The following is a 20,927-nucleotide window of genomic DNA, read 5'->3' on the forward strand; positions in this document are numbered from 1 at the left end:
GCGTGCCGATCTTGAACTTGGACGGACACCGCTACCTATACTTTGGACGAGGCTCCAATAACGTGTGATCAATTGCATTCTGTTGACGATTATTCCAGTCACGGTAAGTACCAAACCACACTGTCCAGATAGTGATAATTACTGAACTGAGGATATGAAATCTTCGGCTACGACAATCTACATTGTCGTCGCTGACTCATTAAACTTCTTGAAGAAAAGGTAAGGCTGCGAACAGTTGAAAATACCCAAATGTGAAAGTTTTCGCCTTTTGTTTGCGTTGCATTTCATTTTTAGTTTCATAGCGTTGCAGAAAATCGAAAAACGGCTGGTAAGAGAAAATTACATTTTACGGTCAGTGTCAGTGATAGCTAAATTTATCGGTAGGTCGTACTACCAGACTTGAGCTTGAGTGACTTCAAAGTTCACAGCTTTTAAAATTCAAATGCAAATCACAGCAAATTCAGTCACTGTTACTACTGTCCTAATGGATGTGGTGGTGGTGGCAAAAACAAAAATGACCTCCGAAGCCGGTTTCTTCTTTTATGTAACTTTTAGTGGCTCTGGCTAACTTGAAATAGCTGAGTTGGAAAATGGTCGAATCAACCGAGGGTGGTGAGTGAAACCAACGGTGAAATACTCGTTCTTGTTTTTATAAAACTCCCCGTCCAAAAACTAATATTTCATTTTTGAAATTCTTTGCAGAACAATCAACAAAATTCTTGGAAATAGATTATTTTCGTAGTTGGAAATGCTTAACATCAAATATCAGAATTAAAGTGGACATTTTATACGATAGATGAGGAGAGATGCTCGCTTTCTACTTTGTATATACAGTAGCTCCATAAATCCAATTTAAATTTATTTGAATTCTTTTTAGAACTTCCATGCAATTGACCTTAGAAATTTCTGTTTAGAATAATCTTGGACTTCTCCACTGCATTCAATTGGAAATTCCATTCGTATTCTCCTTATAATTCCCATAGTATTTCCTCGGAATTCTCAAAACAAACATCCATCACACAATAACTTTGAAAATCTTCTCAGAATTTCTTTGAGATTGAACCCGATTCCGTTTCAATTATTCTCGGAACTTATTTTGAACTCTTAAGAATTCTCTTGGAAGTATCTTTATAAATCACCCCAGAATTCGTTTAGAACTATCCGCCGAGACCATCTTTGGAGTTCACGGGATTTTCATGGAATTTTCATCAGAGCTCCCTTAAGCAAAATTTCAGAACTAATTTTGAATTCTTATTAGAATTGGACCTACAATTCTCATCCAATTATTCTTCTCAGAACTCTCGTTAAAATTCACTCTAAATTATATTGGAATTATTTCCAAAATTGTTTCGGAGCTGAATTTTGCGTCTCTAATAATTTAAACAATAATCAAAAGCGACACTTGTTTGTGTTAAGCCAAGTTTAACTATGTAGGTAAACCTGATTTAAGATTTAAGCGGAGATGAAGAAATCGGTCCTCAGAGCACTTAGTTTTACATGAGACTTTCTTAGTCTGTACTTTGTTATTCTTCTCTGATATATCTTGGTGTCTAGAATCCTAGAATCCTTTAAAATTCTCTTAAATTAACTTTGGATTTTTTAAAATTCTTCCAAGTTTCCAAGGTTTTCAATTTATTTTCTGGGAAAGAAGGTATATTTTCCTCCTGTTCTGGTCACCCTGGTTAATATAAAAAAAATTAACAGATATGTATACTTTATTAAAACTATTGTAGACTTTCTTAGTGCCAAGTACCCAATTTAAACATTTTGTTGATATTTTTAAATTTCACTGTATTTTAGTAGTGAAAAGGTGACTTTAGTGACTATTTTTAAGGAAATAGTAACTTTAGTGATTTTTTGGTGTAAAAAGTGACTTTTTAGTGACTGTCATTAAAAAGTGACACCACCAAAACTCGCGACGGACACATTATCAGCACGTTCCCGGGCTATTTCACCAACCGGACCAGGTTCAAACTCACCCACGGTGACGAATCGGAGAACCGGGCCACCGACAAACCGACATGAAACTCAAGCCTAACTCTTGATCGAGAATCCATAACGGCGGATTCAAATGTGCAGCGATCCCATCTGTCAAAACCATAGAAATTTGTTATCTAGATAAAAATAATTTTCCCGGAATAGATTAGACACGAACCAACTCATACATTTAGTATGTGTGTTCGTGGTTAGGATACACATTTTTCGCGAACACGGCGGCAGATGTCAGATTTGTGATGTGATCAGAAATTTGATGATACTTTGTATGATCATTCATGTCGGTTTGTCGGTGACCGGGCTCCCGGGAGGCAATGAAAACCGACACCGCACAATGGAATGGAATGTGTCGTAGATTTTGGAGGTAAATTTCAGCACACAAATAAACAAATTTAAAGCAAAAAAATGACGAAAAATACGCAGCCAAGGGCGGGTTGTGCCCTTGTGATTGTAATTGTTCAGTGTATAGGCTGTGCCAAGCGCTAAGTTGGCTTATCTAGGGACTAACCCCCTAGTCTATACACCTACTGTCCTTCCCGTTGCACTCGTCAGCTCGTGCGATACTCTAGACACACATGGGTGGTCGTATCCGGGTTCTTCCCTGGGTAGGCTCGTGTCCGTCCAGGTTCTGGTACATTAACTTATCTCTATGCATGGTAATTATACTTAATAACTCACCTTTTGATAATAATGTCGATAATGCTGAACCTATATGAAGGTTAGTGATCAATATTAGGTGTGTGCTGCGATGGAGTAGTAATTGAAGGAAATGAGGTTCTGATGTAGCTTATTGGCTAAAATACCTTTTACAATTCTTATCCTACTTACCAGTTCCGTCCAGTATAAATAGACTGTTTCCAATAGGCGTGATCCTTTCTGACTGCTTACTCTTTCCGATGCATGTCTTATTTTCTTTTCTTGCTCATGCTTTCTCGCTATTTTTCCTCCTATTGAACATCTGGCCGTGTTCCCATTTGTTCTCAAACAGGTAATATTGGTACATGAGAGGAAGAAACAAATAGAACAAGTTAAGTGTGCACCGCATGTGTTGGTTAGTCGTTTGGGTCATGGTGTTGTGTTCCCTATTTTAATTGCCTCTATTCAGCTCTCAGTTCGCCCCCTCCCCCCAAACTATTGTGGATGAGAAAGAGAACTCATATTGGGCAACCTCTCGCGAGCTGCAATGCAAAAGATATTGATAACAAACTAATCTAGAAATGGGCTTAAACATATAATATTTTCGAAGACTGATCATGATTAATATAGTATGAATAATGAGAATTGTATGAAGAAAAGACGATCCCAAAAGAAAGTTCCCTAGCAATAAAACTATTACTCTGTGCTAATCTGGGGTATTCCAAAATGGGAATCCACAAACAACATACTCAGAAACTATACCCGATGTCAACAAATTCTACCGAAATCAGAACAGCTAAACTACTCGGTAAGATTTTGGCATTTCTATTTAGTTGTATTAAGCTACTTTATATCGAGCTCTTTTCAATAATTGCAACATGTGAATAATGCAGAACAAGTTTAAAATTGTTCTAGAACCAAATTGGTTTTTAAAGGAAGGTCAAACCACCGACAAACCGACATGTCACTTAATTCTGACTTATGTCCGAAAATCGTAAACGGCCGATTTAAATGTGCAGTGATCCGAACTGTCAAAACCATAGGATTTTTTGATCTAGAAAAAAATAATTCACCCAGAATAGATCAGACACGAACCAATTCATAACTTTTGCATGCGGGTTCATGGCTTAGCTAAATATTTCCCGCGAACACGGAGCCAGATGTCAGTAGTGTGCTTTGGTCAGAAATTTTATTATTTTTACTATGGTCATTCATGTCGGTTTATCGGTGGTCAAACTACAATCGAACCGCTCAGCCGCTCTGAAACCTTCAAGTATGAACATTATGCTTTCCCAAGCTGTACCTCCGCGCTCTGCCTTTGTTAACCCAAAACCCTAAAACTAATTCAAAGATTATAATAAAGAGAGTATAAAATAAAATATCCATCTGCACTGTATTGTCCATTCAGTAATCATTAGACTTTAACCCACTTACTAGTCAATCCCCTTATTCTTGGACAAAGCCTGACGATGTGAATTTGATTTTGATTAGTGAACAGGCACCATAGGGTACATTCTCTCACTATGAACCTGTCATTTCTAGCCTATCTGAACTATTTAATAAATGGAAACCATAACATGGGTTACGCTCCCCCTAAGCGGGCCCTCCGCATCCTATCTCTGTCTTATCTCAAATGCCAATGGTTTGAATGTATCAATATATACATTGGAAATGACGTTCAATCAAATAAACCCATACCCCACTCACTTGGCCAGGCTTCAGAATCGTCCAGTGGGCAGTGCGCTCTACACTCCACGGACTTGAGGTTACTAGAGTATTAAATAATCTAGGTCCTATTAGGATTATATAGGAAAAATCCAGATCTGGCAACGCCCACCCAGCCAAGGGCGGGTTGTGCTTAGTAGGCCCAAAATTAGATGTAAGCTCTACCTAACTAATTTTGTTTCTTGTTTCAAGATCATACTCGGTGGACAAAGCCGAGTCTTGTCACTATCAACAAGGCATAACAAGTAAAAAGGACTAAGATGTGTTCCTTTGATTACAAAAACAGTCCTGTTTGCCTAGTTTGAAGTAGTTTGAACTAGGCTTCGGTGGTGGATCTTAATGCCAGTAACGCACCGCGAAAAGGTAATTTACCAGGCGTTACTGGACGTCTAATTGAATAGTTAAATTGGTAACTAAACGGCGCTCATTTAGAATTTGTTCAACTGGTACCCCTTAACACGTGCCCAATGGCGTTACGCACCTGTGTAGGGGTACCACATAAATAAATTCTAAATGAGCACCATGTAATTTCCATTTTAGTTATTCAAACTAACGGGGTTCTACGGTAAATAGTGTCTTAGGAAAAGTTTTATTTTTTTTAGCAAGCCCTTTGAAGTGAGTTTTTTTCTTTTCTTTATTTTTGAGATTTTTAGCCGTATGCTAGTTCATCTCGTCCATGAAAGGTGGGGCCTCAGAAGGAGGAGAGTAGTTTTTTACTTCAACCGGAAATTGGTTCCTGGCTCGATCGTACATTTACACAACATATTAAAGACACAACATTAAGGGAGGGCCCCCACCAGACAGAGATGTCCCAACAGCCGAAAGGAATTAAAAAAGACTAAACTTTAAAATACAACGTAGCATCCAATAAAAGCGCATTACTGCTGCCAGTGTGGAGGGGTCATCACCCAGCATGTCGCGTATGCTATTTGGAAGACCGTGGAATTCCCTCAGGTTCTGATACTGAGGGTATACGCATATAATGTGCTCGATTGAGGCTGGAGTTCTACAACCGACACAAGTGCTGTGGAACGGCGTTCCACCGAAATTGTGCGAGATCTTGGTGTGACCGGTCCTCAAACGCGACGCTATCTTCTGATCCCGCTGGTTCAACTATTCTGTCCATTACCTCGTCGTCCCTTTGATCCGTCTGATGAAGAGGGAGCGGTTTTGGGCCCAATCCGCGTCCAAAGCTTCCCGTACTTTGCTCACGATCCACCGATTGACATCGTGTAACGGTACTTCGTTGGTATAGCGAGGGGCAGATGGTCCTGCCCCAGCCAGAAAGTCAGCTTCAGAGTTGCCTGGTATTCCGCAGTGCCCCGGAACCCAGCAGAATACCATGTTTAGTGGCGCGGACTTCATCGTCACCTGTACCCAGGAATGAGTCGGGGCCTCGGATGTCAGGGCTTGTATGACGCTGTGCGAATCCGTGAGGACCACGATCGGTCGGTCGGAGAGCGTTGTAGCAGCGATGAAGATGGTAGCAGCTTCAGCAGAGAAGACAGAACATTGCGGTGGTAAGCTGCAGCTGGTTGGTGTGATGTTTCCGGCTAGACCGATAGTGTGCGTGGGGTATTTTTCTCCTACCATTTCAGCTACAGTCCTTTTCATGGCCACGGAATTGTCTCCGGTTTTCGATTTTCGGTAATGGTGTTTGCCAGCATTTGTCTCCATGCCAGTGGACCCTGGCCACTGGGGGGAGATCTTCGTTGGCAGCCGTGCGGAGGAGTCTGTTCCCCTCGTCGAGGAGGAAGATCCCTTGATTTCCGGAAGTTTTCGAGATGAAAGCTGCGGCTTTGGTTGCGTCGATGCATGCAGCGTCAGCGGGCGTGGATGGCAGCAGACCAGAGACTATCCGGACGTAGGTGTTGTAGACTGGTGCTAACGTAGCTAAAAGCTTATCCGTTGCGATGCAGGTCATCTCCAACCCGTATAGAAGGCGACTGTCGATAATTGCACGCGCCACGTGAAAACGGATGCTGCGGTTGTTCGATCTATTCAGTCGGGAAATGGTCCGGATGAGATTCACTCGGCTGCGGCAATTTTTCTTGACTGCACTGAAATGCTGTTCAAAGTTGAGGAATCGGTCAACGAGAACTCCCAGAACTCGGACGGTCTTCTTCAGCGGTATGGACTGGTCGTCGATTTTGATCGAGAAGGGCAGACATGGCACCTGATGCTTTTAGAGCCTGATAATTCAAAGCCTACTGAGTGGGCCCACCTGGCGACGGCGGATCCGGTGGTGACGATGAGGATGTCGTCGGCGTAGACGAACACATATATGTATGTTTTTCGGTAGTTGACGGAAGACTCCGTTCGTCGCCACTAGGAACAGGGTAACGGCGGTAACCGATCCTTGTGGAACACCCGTTTCCTCGGGGAAAAGCCGGGTTTTGGTGTTACCGACTGCGACTCGAAATGAGCGGTTGGACAAGAAGTTCTGGATGAAGTGAACGATGGGTCCGTTAAGACCCCAGTCGATTAGTTGCTTAAGAACGAGGGGCGTCCACGTTCTGTTGAGGGCCTTCGATATGTCGAGCGATACTATCTCGGTGTGCAGACCACTGGCATAGGCGTTCTTGAGAACTTCCCCTAGGGTTGCGAAATAGGTGGACGTTCCGAAACCTTGTCGGAAAGCGTGCTGTCGGTGATCAAGGAAATTTCCAGCTTCGAGGTGTTGCTTCAGTCTTCGATGAACCATACGCTCTAGGACTTTGGCCATACAACATGTTTGAAGTGAGTGAAATTTTAGGCTGGTCTCTGGAGACGGCTCTGGTGTAGTGTTTAACGTCCATACCTCCAACGTCACGCCAAAGTCACGAGTCAACCTCATCCCAGGACAAGTCACGAAGAGTGAAACAATGACTATAGGTTAGTGTGCAGGGTGGTCCCTATAGTTAGTGTAGTTCTAAATATACACTCTTAAGCTATATAAGATATACCGGCTTAGTTGTAGAAAAATTTACTTGAATAAACTTTGCCGAAAAAACAAATTTGCTTGACAAACAGTGACTTCTCGTTTTTTCAATTAACCTTTTATAAACTGATTTCTTGCAAACCATTTAGAGGTTTTTGGTGTACAATTTTTGTAAAGAAATTAGTTGCTAACTTTTTGTTGAAAAGTTCAATGCGACAACACAATGTGCTCTTTACAAATGCTGGTTATTAGGCACTTCTTAAAAGCGGTGCACAATAAATCCGGAGCAAATCCAACAGTTAAGACAATAGATTTAGTTGTCACTTTGCCGCAACTTATCAACGATGCATTGTATGGTGCTGCACTTTAATAGCCAACCATTGACTACACTTCATCCCACGAAAACACCGAAACCCATTTCAAACAGTTTATTGCAACTTTACAATCTCATACTTCATCAAACCCAAACCCATTCTTCACAGTTCATCCTTCGGCATCTCCTTCACGTACAGTTCTTCCACGAACTGATCGATGGTCTGCTGGATCTCCTTCAGATAGGTCCGCCCGTCCGTGTCCCCACTCCACTCGCTCAGCCGTGTATCCAGGTTATTCCTCAACACCAGCAACGTATGCCGAAACAGTGGACATTTGGACCACGTGTCCTGACAGAGACCCACGCGGACGCTACGCAGTGCACTCACCACTTCCTCCGTCAGATTGTCATCCTGCACGAAACCGGCTTTGTTCTGATGGAAAAAGTCCCCGACTCGCTTGCAGTACTCTACCTTTCGTAGATGCTCCTTCAGCTGGGTCGATTCGTACCGTCCCCGGGTGATTGCGTCAACATCCGCTACCGTTGTAGCATGTTCGTAGTCCTGCACCAAGTCGGTGATTAGCTTGACGATTTTGACCTTTACCCGAAGTTCGATTTTTTTGTCCAGAACGTCGAACAGCAGACTGTAGCCATGAGGGTTGAGAAGTTCGCTCTGTGCGTATGGAAATTTTCTCAATAAGGCGCCGAAAGCGTACAATCCTGCGGAAATTTCTTCAGAATTGCTCGACTGGGAAAGCTTTGTCAGCAAAATACTTCCTCCGTTACGTTCAAACAGTGCAACCTTAGCTTTTGGGTTGTTTTGAACCACCGTCCCGAGCAGCTTGAACCCGTGAATCTTCAACGAAGACTCGGTTTGGTTCAAACTTGGCCAAATAATCTTCTCAATTCCCTGGCGATCTATAAACTCGATGGCGTTGTCAATCTGATGGACCAAGTAGAGCAAATCTTCAAACATCACGTCCAATTGGGCCTTGACGGTGCTCTCAGCCTGGTTTTTCGATTTTAGAATCCCTTCGAACCGTTCAAACAACGCACCCATGATATCACTGTCGCTCTTCACCTCCAGATTGACTTCCTTCAGTTCCTGCTTGATCTGCTCGTACGTCTTGTACTTCTGGTTGACTTTCTTCAGCTCTTCTTCGTTGAACTTGAAGTCATCGCCGGGAATGTTCTCCAAGGCTTCCTTCAGCTTACCGATGTTGTCGTACGGTAAAGCACTGCCGCCTCCACCATGATCCTGAAGGCCCTCGCCGGGCACGGTGGACAGCGATGCAGTAGATTGGGTATTGTTGTCTTCCTTCTCCAGAAGCTTCGCTTCCTTCATGCCAGTTTGCAAATTGATTCTTACGTGCAAACCCTGCGGGATGGGTTGACCTGGTACAAATGATTATTACCGTAACTTTTTTTTTAAATCGGTGGTGTTTTACCTTCTTGGATCTCTTGCCACTCTTCAGTGGCGATGAATTGCGTTTTGTTCTGGGTCGCGTAGCTCGTCACCAGAAACAGTCCGAGCAGGAAGATGTTGATCGAGTTCATGACTACTTGAGATTGGTTCGACTAATAAAATTGGATTTACTTCTCTTTGGTGAAGATGTTTTTAAAATTTCTGAGATTTAGCTGCGAGTTTCATCACTATGTGCTGCCCGGCCTATAGGAGGTATGAAAACAAAATACCTCTCGTCTCAGGACGGCAAATACACGTCAGTGTGGAACGTGGTTTTCGGATACTCATACAGTCACATGGCAGCTGTCGTGTCGCGATGCGCCTAACTGCATGTTTGTATTAAGTTTTAAGCAAGTTGGACTCAATTTGCATGCAAGATATAGTGGATAGGGGGGCCACAGAGTATAATTTATCGGTGACCTGACAATTTCCTATAGGTACTGAATTATAAATTATCATATAGGACCTAAACAATCTTGAAAAAGCCATCAAAAGTTTCAATGCCACAAACCTGCACAACTTCTTAAACTAAAGACTTTAAACAAATAAAGACTAAAGACAGACATTTGAAAACGGCCCATATGAAAATATAATAAAGAAAAAAATCTCCTCTTACCTCGCCTTCCAGATGTTCTCCTGCGGCCTGCTAATCGCCCTTCTGGTCCTGTACGTGATCTGGGATGTCAACTACTTCATCCGCTGCGTGGCCACCCTCGGCTATGGGATGCTGTTCCAGCGGAAGCGCAAAGTGACCGATCAAACTTCGATCTACGGCCTGTGCACCACTCAGGACGTGGACATCTTCATCCGACACATGAACAACGCTCGCTACATCCGTGAGCTGGACTTTGCCCGGTTCCATTTCTACGGCCTGACCGGAATCTACGGCAAGATCAAGGCCAAGGGCGGTGGTGCCGTGCAGGGTGCCTCCAGTGTACGCTACCGGCGGACCATTCCGATCTTCAATACCTACAAGATCACTACCCGGTTGGTGTGGTGGGACGACAAGGCGATCTACCTGGAGCAGCAGCTCATCACGTTGGCCGATGGGTTCGTCCGAGCGGTGGCCATGTCCAAGCAGTGCATCACCAAGGTGAACGTGTTGGACTTGATGAAGGAGTTTCCGGGCGTGGAGAAGCAACCGGACATGCCGGACGAACTGAAGCAGTGGTTGGAGTCGATCGAGACCTCCAGCCAGAAGCTGCGGAAGGACAAGTAGATCTCACCTAGAATGACGGAACGAAGAGACGGAGAAGGCTTTCGGATCAGCGATGGTCGGTGGTCATAATTGAAATATTTATTGCATTCCCGTGGAGTGGTATTTAGAAGTAATAATACGAAAAAAGTTTAATACATAACCGTTTAAAAATGACTAAAATGCATTGCCCCGAATAAATAGCTTTTCTTTTTTATATTAAAATAGAGTTTTATTCCTACCCACCATCCACTATTTACCGTCGAACGGTCCGAAGACAACCGTCCCGGCCGGTTGTTGACTCTTCTTAAGCAGATTGACATACTTTACGAGATAGCGAGCCAGATTTTCGTCGACGTAGAGCACCAGGCGGCGTTCGCTGTCATCGGCACATCGGTTGCTTCCGTCCCCCTCGATGATGGGAACATCGTCCAGCAGCGATTGATCGCCCTCGTCATCGATTTCAACGACTATGTCGTCGCAGTTTCTGGAAGTCATGTCGTCGGCCTCCTCCGGCGGGGAATCAAAAGTGCTTCCGTTGTTGGACGCTGGCGCTGGAGCTAGGTTCACCTTGGGGGTGACTGCAGACGGTTTCGTCACCAACGGAGGAAGTGAGTAGGAGGATAACTTTGGCAGTTGCATGGTCGATTCCTGCACGAACTGGTACGTTCGGCTGGAGATGGGATAGGACTGGAAGAAATAACATTTTAGCTTGTGATTTTTTCTTGGAAATGTTGCGCAAAATACCATGTAATCCGTGGGTGGTGGTGGCAGTTCCGGCCGTATCCTCAGCAAAACCTGGGTGGGATCAGTCGCATCTACGCTGGGATACACAGTCTTCAGATCCAGAACCTCCAAGAGCTGGCTGTTATCGACGTCCAGCAGTACGAACGTCTTCAAATAGATCCCCACGACAACCAGCTTGTACTGACTCCTGCCGGCAAATGTGGCGTGAATTGTGAACATGAGCGATCCATCACAGAGAGCTTGCGGATCCCAGAGAGTCTTGTAGGGGATCGGTTCCTGTCTTTGAAGCGGTTGTTGGAAATACTTTGGCGTAGGCATCGTATTGTACCCCACGCTATGGAGCATTCCCTGTCCCGTAAGGGCAACCAATTCCGCAGCACCACTGATCGGTTTCGTGAATGCTCCAACGATACCTTTTCCCACACCCGTCACCACGTCCATCGGACTTCTCGCCTGTAGCGGATGATGAGCCAATCCTCCGACAGCTCCCAATATACTGATACCCAGCCCCGTTAAACCCTGTGTGAATCCTTCGGTCATCCCTTGAGGTCGTCTCCTTCGCAAGGCGTCCGTTCTCTGGACGTGCTCATTATCCAACGTTAACCTATCTAAGTTCCTGGCTACGGACGTTGCCAGCTTAGTGACGGAGTTGACCGTTCCTGCTGTAATGTTTCTTACAAGCGACGTGGATCCTTGGGTCAATCCCACTAAGAATCCCCATGGTCCCCGGAATAGTCCCTGCACGGGAAGTGACACAAAATCCCGCAGACCACTGGTCACCGATCGTGCCAAGCCGCTGGGACTTCCGAGTATTTCCAGCGATCCAATGACCCAACCGCCCCCGAAGATGGCCCCCGATAGGTAGTGCATTCCCAGTGAGTTACCGAACCGTATCGGTAGTGATCGAATGTGATTCCGTTCGAAAGCGGAGAAGTCCAGCGGGCTATGATCCAAGGCTATGTACAGACGCATACAGGTGTGGACGGAAAGCAGGACGTGCAATGGCTCAATTCGAATGTAGCGGAACTTGATCGGATCAGCCAGGTAGGAAGACTGCTGCGTGACCAGTTTTGGGACGAGGACTTGACCAGGAGCGCACTTTATCCGTTCAACCGGCCGTTCAGGTTGATACAGCAAATTCACCGGAAGACACTCCATCAAATAATCCAACAGGATGTTGATGTAGGTATCCTCTATGTACGCCCTGATCGGGTTGATCTTGAAGCGCAATCCTTCGACGTTCGTCCAGCTTTCCGCGTCCATTTCGACATAGATCGAACACAACGCATTCGAAGCCAGCTCCTGCAGACAATCCTCCAGCCGGTACTGATTGGGAATCACCACCGGTTGTGCTTGTTTAGCCTCGTGATCCTCACTGCACAAGATCACCGGGAAGTCATACTCCCCGGTACTGTGCAACTCATTGTCCACCTGGACGCTGACGAACTGAACCAGAGCCTTACTGTTGTCGCCACCAGTGTTCATCTCGACTCCGACTCGATCGAAGTTGAACGAAATCAGGTCCACCTTGGAGCAGCACTTCGAGTCCAGATCGTTGAACAAGGTTAGGTTCAGCGATTTAAAGAACCCACGGAACGATATCCGTTTGGATCGCAGCGGTGGCTGTTGACTGTCCGCGCCGGTTACGACAGGTGAAGCCGCTGGTTTGGGTGTAGGTTTCTGCGGTAGTTCTGAGGAGTCCTGATCCGCTGGAAGCGCGATCGGATTCAGGAGCCGGGTGCGGATGTCTTTGGCGGAGAATTCCAGGTCCTGGAGGAAAAACGTGACTCAAATAAGGTTTTGAGAATACAGAATGGCTTGAGATAAACCTACCTGACTTATATAGTCGATCAGGATGTCGGTAGTACGGTTCTTAATATTCACAGCCAGTTTGAGATCACCGTACAGAGGAATGTTCAGGAATATATTCTTATTTTCATCGATCTTCACCGGGTGGGACCATCGAATGGCGCTTCCTGCAAACAAAGATGTTCATTAAGTCAACTCGAAAAAAAAAACTTCCAGAACTCACCACTAACGCACGCAAAGATCAGTGCCAGCTCAACCTCCTGCGTCTCTGGAAATATGGCATCCAGCGCCGGAGGTGTATAGTGCACCGTCTGTCTCGATCCAACAATTTGATACCACACAAAGTTGGACTCCACCACGCACTCCGGAACGGCCGTGGCCGCTTTGCTCGCATTCACAGAATCCGACTGGGCCACGTAGATGTTGAAGTCCGTGCGGTTCTCGATCGAGAACGACGGACACGGATCGTCGTAGATCGAAACGTACTGTTGGCCTTGGTGGGCGACGATCGACAGCGATAGGGGAAGGTACCGATCGTCGTCGCACTGGACGGAGAAACTTTTCCGCGACAGCGTGCGATTAAGGTAGATTGGGGTGGAGAACTCGTTGCCATCGTGCTGGTAGAGCGTTAGGTAGCAGTTGTAGCAGCTGTTGAATTTGAGTTTGTTCTTGTGCTTGGACAGGTTGTTGAAGACGGTGATGGCCGTACCTTGAGGACTGTGTGGGGATAAATTGCATAGGCTATTAGTGGAACAGTTTGAAAGCAAAGGAGCTGATTCATACTTTTCACATTTTCTATCGGTCCGGGGAAGACTGTAGCAAGCAGTATGCGGTCCGGTGTCGTCCTGGCGAACCTGATCCAGCCGTTCGTTGGTGAGCACACCGAATGACCAACAGCGCAAATCGTAGCTGGAATAGTTCGTCACGACAAACTGCGACGCGAGGATCAGCACTCGGATGTTGTTTTCCGTTACGGACGTCAGAATCAGATTTGTGATCTGCAATGGGAACGAAAGTAGTGAAACAACAAATTGGATTGCGGACGAAAAACATAAATATCATGGGAAAGGTACAGTGTGAATGAAAGACAGTAAATACGCAACGTTACGCCTTCCATAAGTGAACAACTGCTGGACAAATATTTGTGTGCTGTTATCAGTAGAAAAGATGCGATTATTTAGAAAACCACAAACAATCGTCTCCAAGCAACGTGACGTTCATAGTTAAACGAACTTTAGAAGATATGACTCAAGAAAAGGTCAACCACTGATCCTGGCTCAGGAAGTTATGGCAAACCGCAGGAATAGCAGAAAAGTTGGGAAAACTGTCGTCCCAACCATTCGCTCTATACTTACATGCGGTGCTGCATGTAATTGTGAAAACCACAGCTATTGTCGTTCTCGTACCCGCGGCTCTACGTTATCGCGATTTGCTTGAAGTTCTCACTCGTCCCAGACTCCAGCTAGACGGGATATATATAGCTATATAGCTATATAGCTGCTCAGTCATCGTCACGTTGCTGTAAGTGCTGCCAGCATAAGTACAAATTGAAGAAACTATAATCGATCAATAAGTTAATACTGGAGCTCAGACGAAGTTTTCTCAGACAATCAATGTAAATTTAATCAAAAAATAATGTTTATAGATTGTGCCACGTTTGGCATAATGTCTTTGGGACTTTAAAGCATGTTCATTTGCATTGCTAAATAGTTTGTATATTGGCGAAATAAGGGGAGGCCAGGGGCGCTGTATTGCTCGGAGCCTGCTTCAGCTATACGATCTAATTTTGTTGCGACGAAGAAGACAAACTCTTGAAAGCGAATACAGCTTTTATTGCTTCAAGATTTATAGTTTTTCTCTTCTAAAGGGTGATACGGTCAAAATTTGGTCAAGGGAAAACGCGTGTAAATCGGTGAAATCGTTTATTTAAAAAATCAAATTAAATTTCTTTTTCAAGTTCAATTAGTATAAAATTCAGGAAAAATATTCAGTTAGGCTTCCGCTTTTCCAAATCCGAATTTCCGGGCCTTACGCTTGACCCCTGCCATCAGATTTTGTACAGCCACCTTGTCCACCTTCTTCGCCGCAGAAAGCCAGTTTGCCTTGAACTGCTGCTCGCCCTTAGCAGTTTTTTTGGTCTTCTTTAGGTTCCGCTTGACAATAGCCCAGTATTTCTCAATTGGGCGGAGCTCTGGCGTGTTGGGAGGGTTCTTGTCCTTGGGAACCACCTGCACGTTGTTGGCGGCGTACCACTCCATGGCCTTTTTACCGTAATGGCAAGATGCCAAATCCGGTCAAAACAGTACGGAACAACCGTGTTTCTTCAGGAAAGGCAGCAGACGTTTATTCAAACACTCTTTCACGTAAATTTCTTGGTTGACAGTCCCGGAAGCTATGAAAATGCTGCTTTTCAAGCCACAGGTACAGATGGCTTGCCAAACCAGATATTTCTTTGCGAACTTTGACAGTTTCATGTGCTTGAAAACATCTGCTACCTTTCCCCTTCCTTTTGCCGTATAAAACTCCTGTCCCGGAAGCTGCTTGTAGTCGGCTTTGACGTAGGTTTCGTCGTCCATTACCACGCAGTCAAACTTCGTCAGCATCGTCGTGTACAGCCTCCGGGATCGCGCTTTGGCCGTCGTATTTTGTTTATCATCGCGATTTGGAGTCACTACCTTCTTGTAAGTCGATAGTCCGGCTCGTTTTTTGGCTCGATGCACGGTTGTAGACGAAACACCCAGCTTATTTGCGGCATCTCGGAGAGAGAGGTTAGGGTTTCGCTTGAAACTACCGGCAACTCTCTTTGTCGTCTCAGCGGCTTCCGGTTTTCGATTTCCCCCCGATCCAGACTTCCTGGCTGTCGACAAACGTTCCCCAAACACTTTAATTACATTTGTAACGGTTGATTTGGCAACTTTTAGCGATTTTGCCAACTTTGCGTGCGAGTAGCTCGGATTTTCGCGATGCGCGAGCAAAATTTTGATACGCTGCTCTTCTTGCTTGGACGGCATTTTGACAACTGAAGAGTGAATTCCAAAATCAAAATAAGAGCAACATTCTACACACACACACCTTCAAAATGAGGGGTGTTCAGGTTTTTTAAATGCAAAATTGAAAGAAATACGTCAAGTTGATATTGACCAAATTTTGACCGTATCACCCTTTATCTAGAGCAACAAATCACTTCTTGTCTCTTGGACGTTTAACTTGTAAATGATTCCTTACTCCTAATATTCCAATGCCTACTTCTATTCATGCATCAATCGGTATCTATGCAGCGCCTACCTGTTCTACAACAACAGGCGCTGTCCCCCTCGACCTAGAGCAGGCCCACCCAAGAGAATTTAAGAAATAAATACCGGAGCAATATATTTTTTTTTATATAAAGTAATCTCTGCTGCGACTTTGAATTTCTTAATTAGCTGCCTATTCACGGCTGATGATTGGACTTTATTGAAATCAAATTAAAAATCCATGAATATCAACTAAAGGCTGGAATCCGGACACTTTATTATATAGCAGCGCCTCTAGTGGTCGGATTTGTAATGTTTTGACAGCGATGTGTTTTGAAAGTACACGTGTTTCAGTGGTGAAAGTGTCGTCTCGATACGTACAGTATCAAAAAAGTTGTACTAGATGGACGACGAGAAAAGAAAATTGATCCTGCACACCGTTTTGTTGGTGATGAAAAGCTTAGATTTGAGTCCGCAGCTGCAAATTCCTTGCCAGATCATCAGTTTCCAGGCGAATTTATCGGCAAAAATAAAAATGGAACTTGCTGCGGACATCACCCCGTGCTGTGGTCAGATAAAGTTGTTGTCCGGGAATCTGCCTGAAATCCATCTAGACATATGTTTCGTCTTCCATGAGAAGGCATCCTCTGTACTTCGTCAGAAACCGGTCGTAAAACTTCCGGCCGCGTGTTTTGGCCACTAGATTCTGCTTCATCGTTTTGTTCGGTTGCTTGGAGGCACGGAATGAATGGTAACCTGCTCGCAGACGGATCCTCCGTACGGTACTACTAAATGAGGGGTTCGTGGATTTTCTTATGTTTCGAGGGGTGCATCGATTAGCTTGGGACCGAAGAGAGTGCCAGAGCTGAGCCAAAAAGTCGAGCACATTTCTTCGGGACCTTCTAGTCTTAGAGTTACCTCTATGGTTTCGCAAAGTTTCTATAATTCAATGCCATGAACTCACATAAAGTACCCTGAATTTCTTCCCAATCCATTTAATTTAGCCCTCAGCTTATATGAAGTTACCTAAATTTGTGGAAAATTTTGCAAATTGCTGGAAAGTTCCGTCCACTTCTACGAAGTTTTCTGAACTTATTTGATTTGTTTATAGTTTATACAAACTACAGCAAATTTTTTACCAAAATAGCTGAGCTTGTAAATAATTCCTATGTTTCATTCACTGATCCTGGAAGTTTGACCAAGATCTCAGAACATCATGTTGAATTTCAACTCCACGAAATTCTTAAAAAAAGAAAAAAACTAACAGAGCTTGTACATACTTCCTAGCTCTTCAAATAAGTTTTGCGAAGTTTCTCGATATTCAATTTAATTCACTCAACTTATACAAACACCGCTGAATGATTTTTAATTCATAGCCTTTCAATGTTTATTTTCTGTTCTTTGAGGATCCATTAAAAATTTAAATTCTATTAAATTTACTAAACTATTTAGGCAATAAAATAAATTTTTAATTTATAAATAATAAACAATAAAAGTTTAAATAATTTCTTTGAAGTTGCTCCAAGGGGTTGTCACACACAGTTTGCGCCAACTTTGTTCTCAGTGTGCCTTCTTCTTCATTCCTTTATTTAACGTCGGTCTCTGTTCCGCAATCTAGTGCCAATCACCGACGGACATCGATTGCCATCCATTGACGGCAATCGAATGTGCAGGAAGGCAGCTTCCACACCTGCGTAGGATATCGTACCCATTCAACACAGATGGGCCGGGACCAACGGCTTTACTTCCCTTCCGAAGGAAGACGTGACCAGAGATTTTTATGCCTCAGAAAAATCCCACCGACCTCGGCTGGGATTGAACCCAGACCCATTGGGGTGTGAGAAAGCAGTCACGCTTACCACTACACTACCGGCGCCGGCCTCAGTGTGCCTCAACTGTGCCGACAGCGCCATGATATCGTGATGACTTTTCTTGTTTGTGAATAGTTGCATGTTTGGCTACCCGGTATTTTGACAGCTTGATTGTTTTCATTTGTTCTTTTTCTTCTTATTCGCATTTCAAGCTTATTGCTTAGTGCATATTAGCTTATTGCGTGCTCTCAACTTAGTGTTCTAAATGCACTTCCACAGTTATTAATTGAGAGCTTTCGATGCCAATACCCCAATGCATGAATTTGTATAATGTGTGGCAAGCACAATGATACTCTATGCCCAGGGAAGTCGAGAAAATTTCCAACCCGAAAGATTCCCTCGACCGGGCCGGGAATCGAAACCACCGCCTCCGGCTTGGTAGTACAAACCGTGCCTTTACTGACTAGGCTATGAGGCCCCCACGATGTTACAAATCAAATTACTGGCCAGATCCGAAAATGGTTTTCAAGTATTCCTCCTCAAATTGTAGTAAATTGTAGCGCGTTTGTATTTGTGAGCCGTTTTCCTTGCTTCAGTCGGGTTAGTTCCACCAAGGCGGAAAGTAAGAATAACCGTTCGATAGCTCTGCTAGGAATGTGACGCGTGACTACCGAACGCAGACTGGTGGTCTTACTGGAAGTTCTCAACAGAATGCTATATCTGATTTGTCGGTCAGTTTACAGTTTTCATCCTGGTAGCGATGCTGTGCGACGGCATATCATATAGTAGGAACCGAACATGAAAGCCGCAGTTATGGTGAACAGCTTTCGAATTGTCCAACGGAAGCGAACTTCTGAATGTCATCCAAAAACGGGAACAGCGCTGAGTACTCAGTAGCAGTGCACTCCTCTATAAGTTAAGAATCATATAAGATCGAGCTCTATTCGATTTCTTTATTAAAGACAACCCAAAGCTTGAGTTATGCGATCCAATTTACTCGAAACATTTCATTCAAAACACCCTGGTAGATTGGTAGTATATCTCAAATCCACAGTCAATATATCTAACACTTCCTGGAGCCTATTTTGGGTCTTCGTGTTTTCATCAAATACCCTCCAAACTGCGACATTTCCCCCTGCATCCAATACTCTCCTTCTGATGATTCAAGATAATGGCTTGACTGACACTTATACACAGAGGCAGTGCAGTGTTGCCAGGAACTTTAAATATCATGAACAATTATAACCATGGGTGCCCAACTGTGTTTTTGCGGAATGACCGTCCCCTTGAGTTGCTCAATCTCGTACACTTCTGAAAAGTTTTCCAAAAATAAATCAAAGCTCTCCGAATTTATATTAGATTCCAAGCAGTTCCACGATTTCACTTGAACATCTCCAAAGCCACTAAAGCTTAAAGAAACTCAATGAAGGTATAGAAAAATGCCAAAACTTTAACGAGCTTCCCCAAATTTCTACCAATTTCTATAAAATTTGAAGAAGTTCTACTAAATGAGTTGTTGTTGAAGTTTTACGAAGTTCGCTGGATTTCTATGAAGTTTGCTGAGTTTTTCCAATAATAGCTGAACTCCTTTAAAATTTGTTGCGCTACCAAACAATCTCCAAATATTCTATCTATCTTGAAATGCTAAAAAGTTTTCTAAGGTGCTATGGAATTTCTGTAGATTTATGAGGTTTCTTAAAATTATATAACATTTCCGAAACTTAAAAAAAATCCCAACAATCTACGAAATTCCCTAAAATCAATCTCTTAAGTCATAGTTTCTACGAATTTTCATAGATTTCTAAGAAGGTATCTGAACTTCTGTGAAACTCAGTTTAACCCTCCGTTACTCGCGCTGTTGTACTTTGTACAAAACACATGAGTTTTCCATTGCCATTTTGATGCTGAGTTACCAATCGATCCGAAACCAACGAGTATTCCTCAAAAAACTTGTTTTGATCTAAACAAGCTAAACTTTCATTACAGTAAACACCTAAAAAATGCAGATAATATGGAAAATGTAAATGGAAACTACGTAAACTGTGACTTTGACTTAATTGATTACAACATGGAATATATCGAGATCCTGACCAGATAGAAAGTTACTGTCTCCGACAAAGTTGTTCAGGAGATCATAGCCTTGTCGCTGGCGGACAGTAGTTCAGAATTTTCTCACTACGTAGCGCTAGTATACATGTGAAATTCTCGCATGTGATATATCTCGAGATCCTGACCAGATAAAAAGTTACTGTCTTTCACAAAGTTTTTCAGGACGTCAAAGTCTATTTCTTGGTGCTCAATAGTTCAGAATTTGCTCACTATGCGACGCTAGTATACACGTGAAATTCTCATATAAAATATCTCGAGTTCCCAAACAGATAGAAAGGTACTGTCTTCGGCATAGTTGTTCAGGAGGTCAAGGCTTTTTCGCAGGTGGACAGTGGTTCAGAGTAGAGTCGGTGTATAATGAGTCACGCCAAGAGTGAAGCAATTACGATGCTATGAGAGGTCAACGAAAGGTATTGCAAAAAAATATAAAATATAATCGAAGAAATTATCATAATCACGCAGTGACCTTTAAATTTTCATGACGTTTGGTAATGATCAGTAATGAGAATTTCTACTATTTTTTTAAAAGACAATTTGACAAAATCACTGATATAATGATTTACTACAGCCGCTATTTTTTTCTCGCTAGAAGTCATTTGAAGTTGATGTAGAAGTCCTCTGTTGCCAAGTGAAAAGAAAGGGAATCTTTCGAAAACCGTGATGCGAGTTCAACTGTTTTTCTCTTGGCGTGACTCATTATACACCGACTCTAGTTCAGAGTTGTCTCACTATGCGGTGCTAGTATATACGTGCCTTTCTCGCATATTCAATAGTTCGAGATCTTGATCAGCTAGAAAGTTGCTGTCTTCGGCAAAGTTGTTTAGGGAGTCAAGATTTTTTGGCTGGTAAACAGAGGTTAAGAATTTACTCACCACGTGGCGTTAGTATACTTGTACACTTCTCGCATATGCTATATCTCGAGATCCTCGAGTGTGCAATTCTCGCATATAAAATATCTCAAGTTTTTGA

The 20,927-nt window shown here is 43.6% G+C and overlaps 3 protein-coding genes across 3 annotated transcripts in view; 1 reads left to right on the forward strand and 2 right to left on the reverse strand.

The window, feature by feature from the left end:
* Window positions 1-10,279, forward strand: LOC135710285 (protein THEM6). Its single transcript, XM_065232813.1, has 2 exons — window positions 1-103; window positions 9,683-10,279. The coding sequence occupies exon 2, from the start codon at window positions 9,683-9,685 to the stop codon at window positions 10,271-10,273; it is 591 nt and encodes a 196-aa protein (XP_065088885.1). The 5' UTR covers window positions 1-103; the 3' UTR covers window positions 10,274-10,279.
* On the reverse strand, window positions 7,703-9,252 carry Sil1 (Sil1 nucleotide exchange factor). The gene is made up of 2 exons (XM_065232765.1): window positions 9,038-9,252; window positions 7,703-8,984 (listed from the first exon to the last, which is right to left on the reverse strand). Exons 1-2 carry the CDS (start codon window positions 9,144-9,146, stop codon window positions 7,753-7,755), a joined length of 1,341 nt encoding a protein of 446 aa, XP_065088837.1. The 5' UTR covers window positions 9,147-9,252; the 3' UTR covers window positions 7,703-7,752.
* Window positions 10,280-10,405: 126 nt separating the features above from the next.
* Window positions 10,406-20,927, reverse strand: part of Vps13B (vacuolar protein sorting 13B) — a 48,082-nt gene continuing 37,560 nt past the window's right edge. Inside the window, exons 6-10 of the mRNA XM_065232789.1 lie at window positions 13,589-13,803; window positions 13,029-13,522; window positions 12,830-12,972; window positions 10,997-12,766; window positions 10,406-10,939 (exon numbers count right to left, since the gene is read on the reverse strand). Coding sequence (XP_065088861.1) covers window positions 10,502-10,939; window positions 10,997-12,766; window positions 12,830-12,972; window positions 13,029-13,522; window positions 13,589-13,803 — 3,060 coding nt within the window. The 3' untranslated portion in view covers window positions 10,406-10,501. The remainder of the gene's footprint in view (window positions 10,940-10,996; window positions 12,767-12,829; window positions 12,973-13,028; window positions 13,523-13,588; window positions 13,804-20,927) is intronic.

This window comes from Ochlerotatus camptorhynchus, unplaced genomic scaffold (assembly GCF_037179485.1).
Source record: "Ochlerotatus camptorhynchus isolate MF236.1 unplaced genomic scaffold, CSIRO-AGI_Acam_v1.1 ptg000374l, whole genome shotgun sequence".
In the NCBI taxonomy this organism is placed as follows: Eukaryota; Metazoa; Arthropoda; class Insecta; order Diptera; family Culicidae; genus Ochlerotatus; species Ochlerotatus camptorhynchus.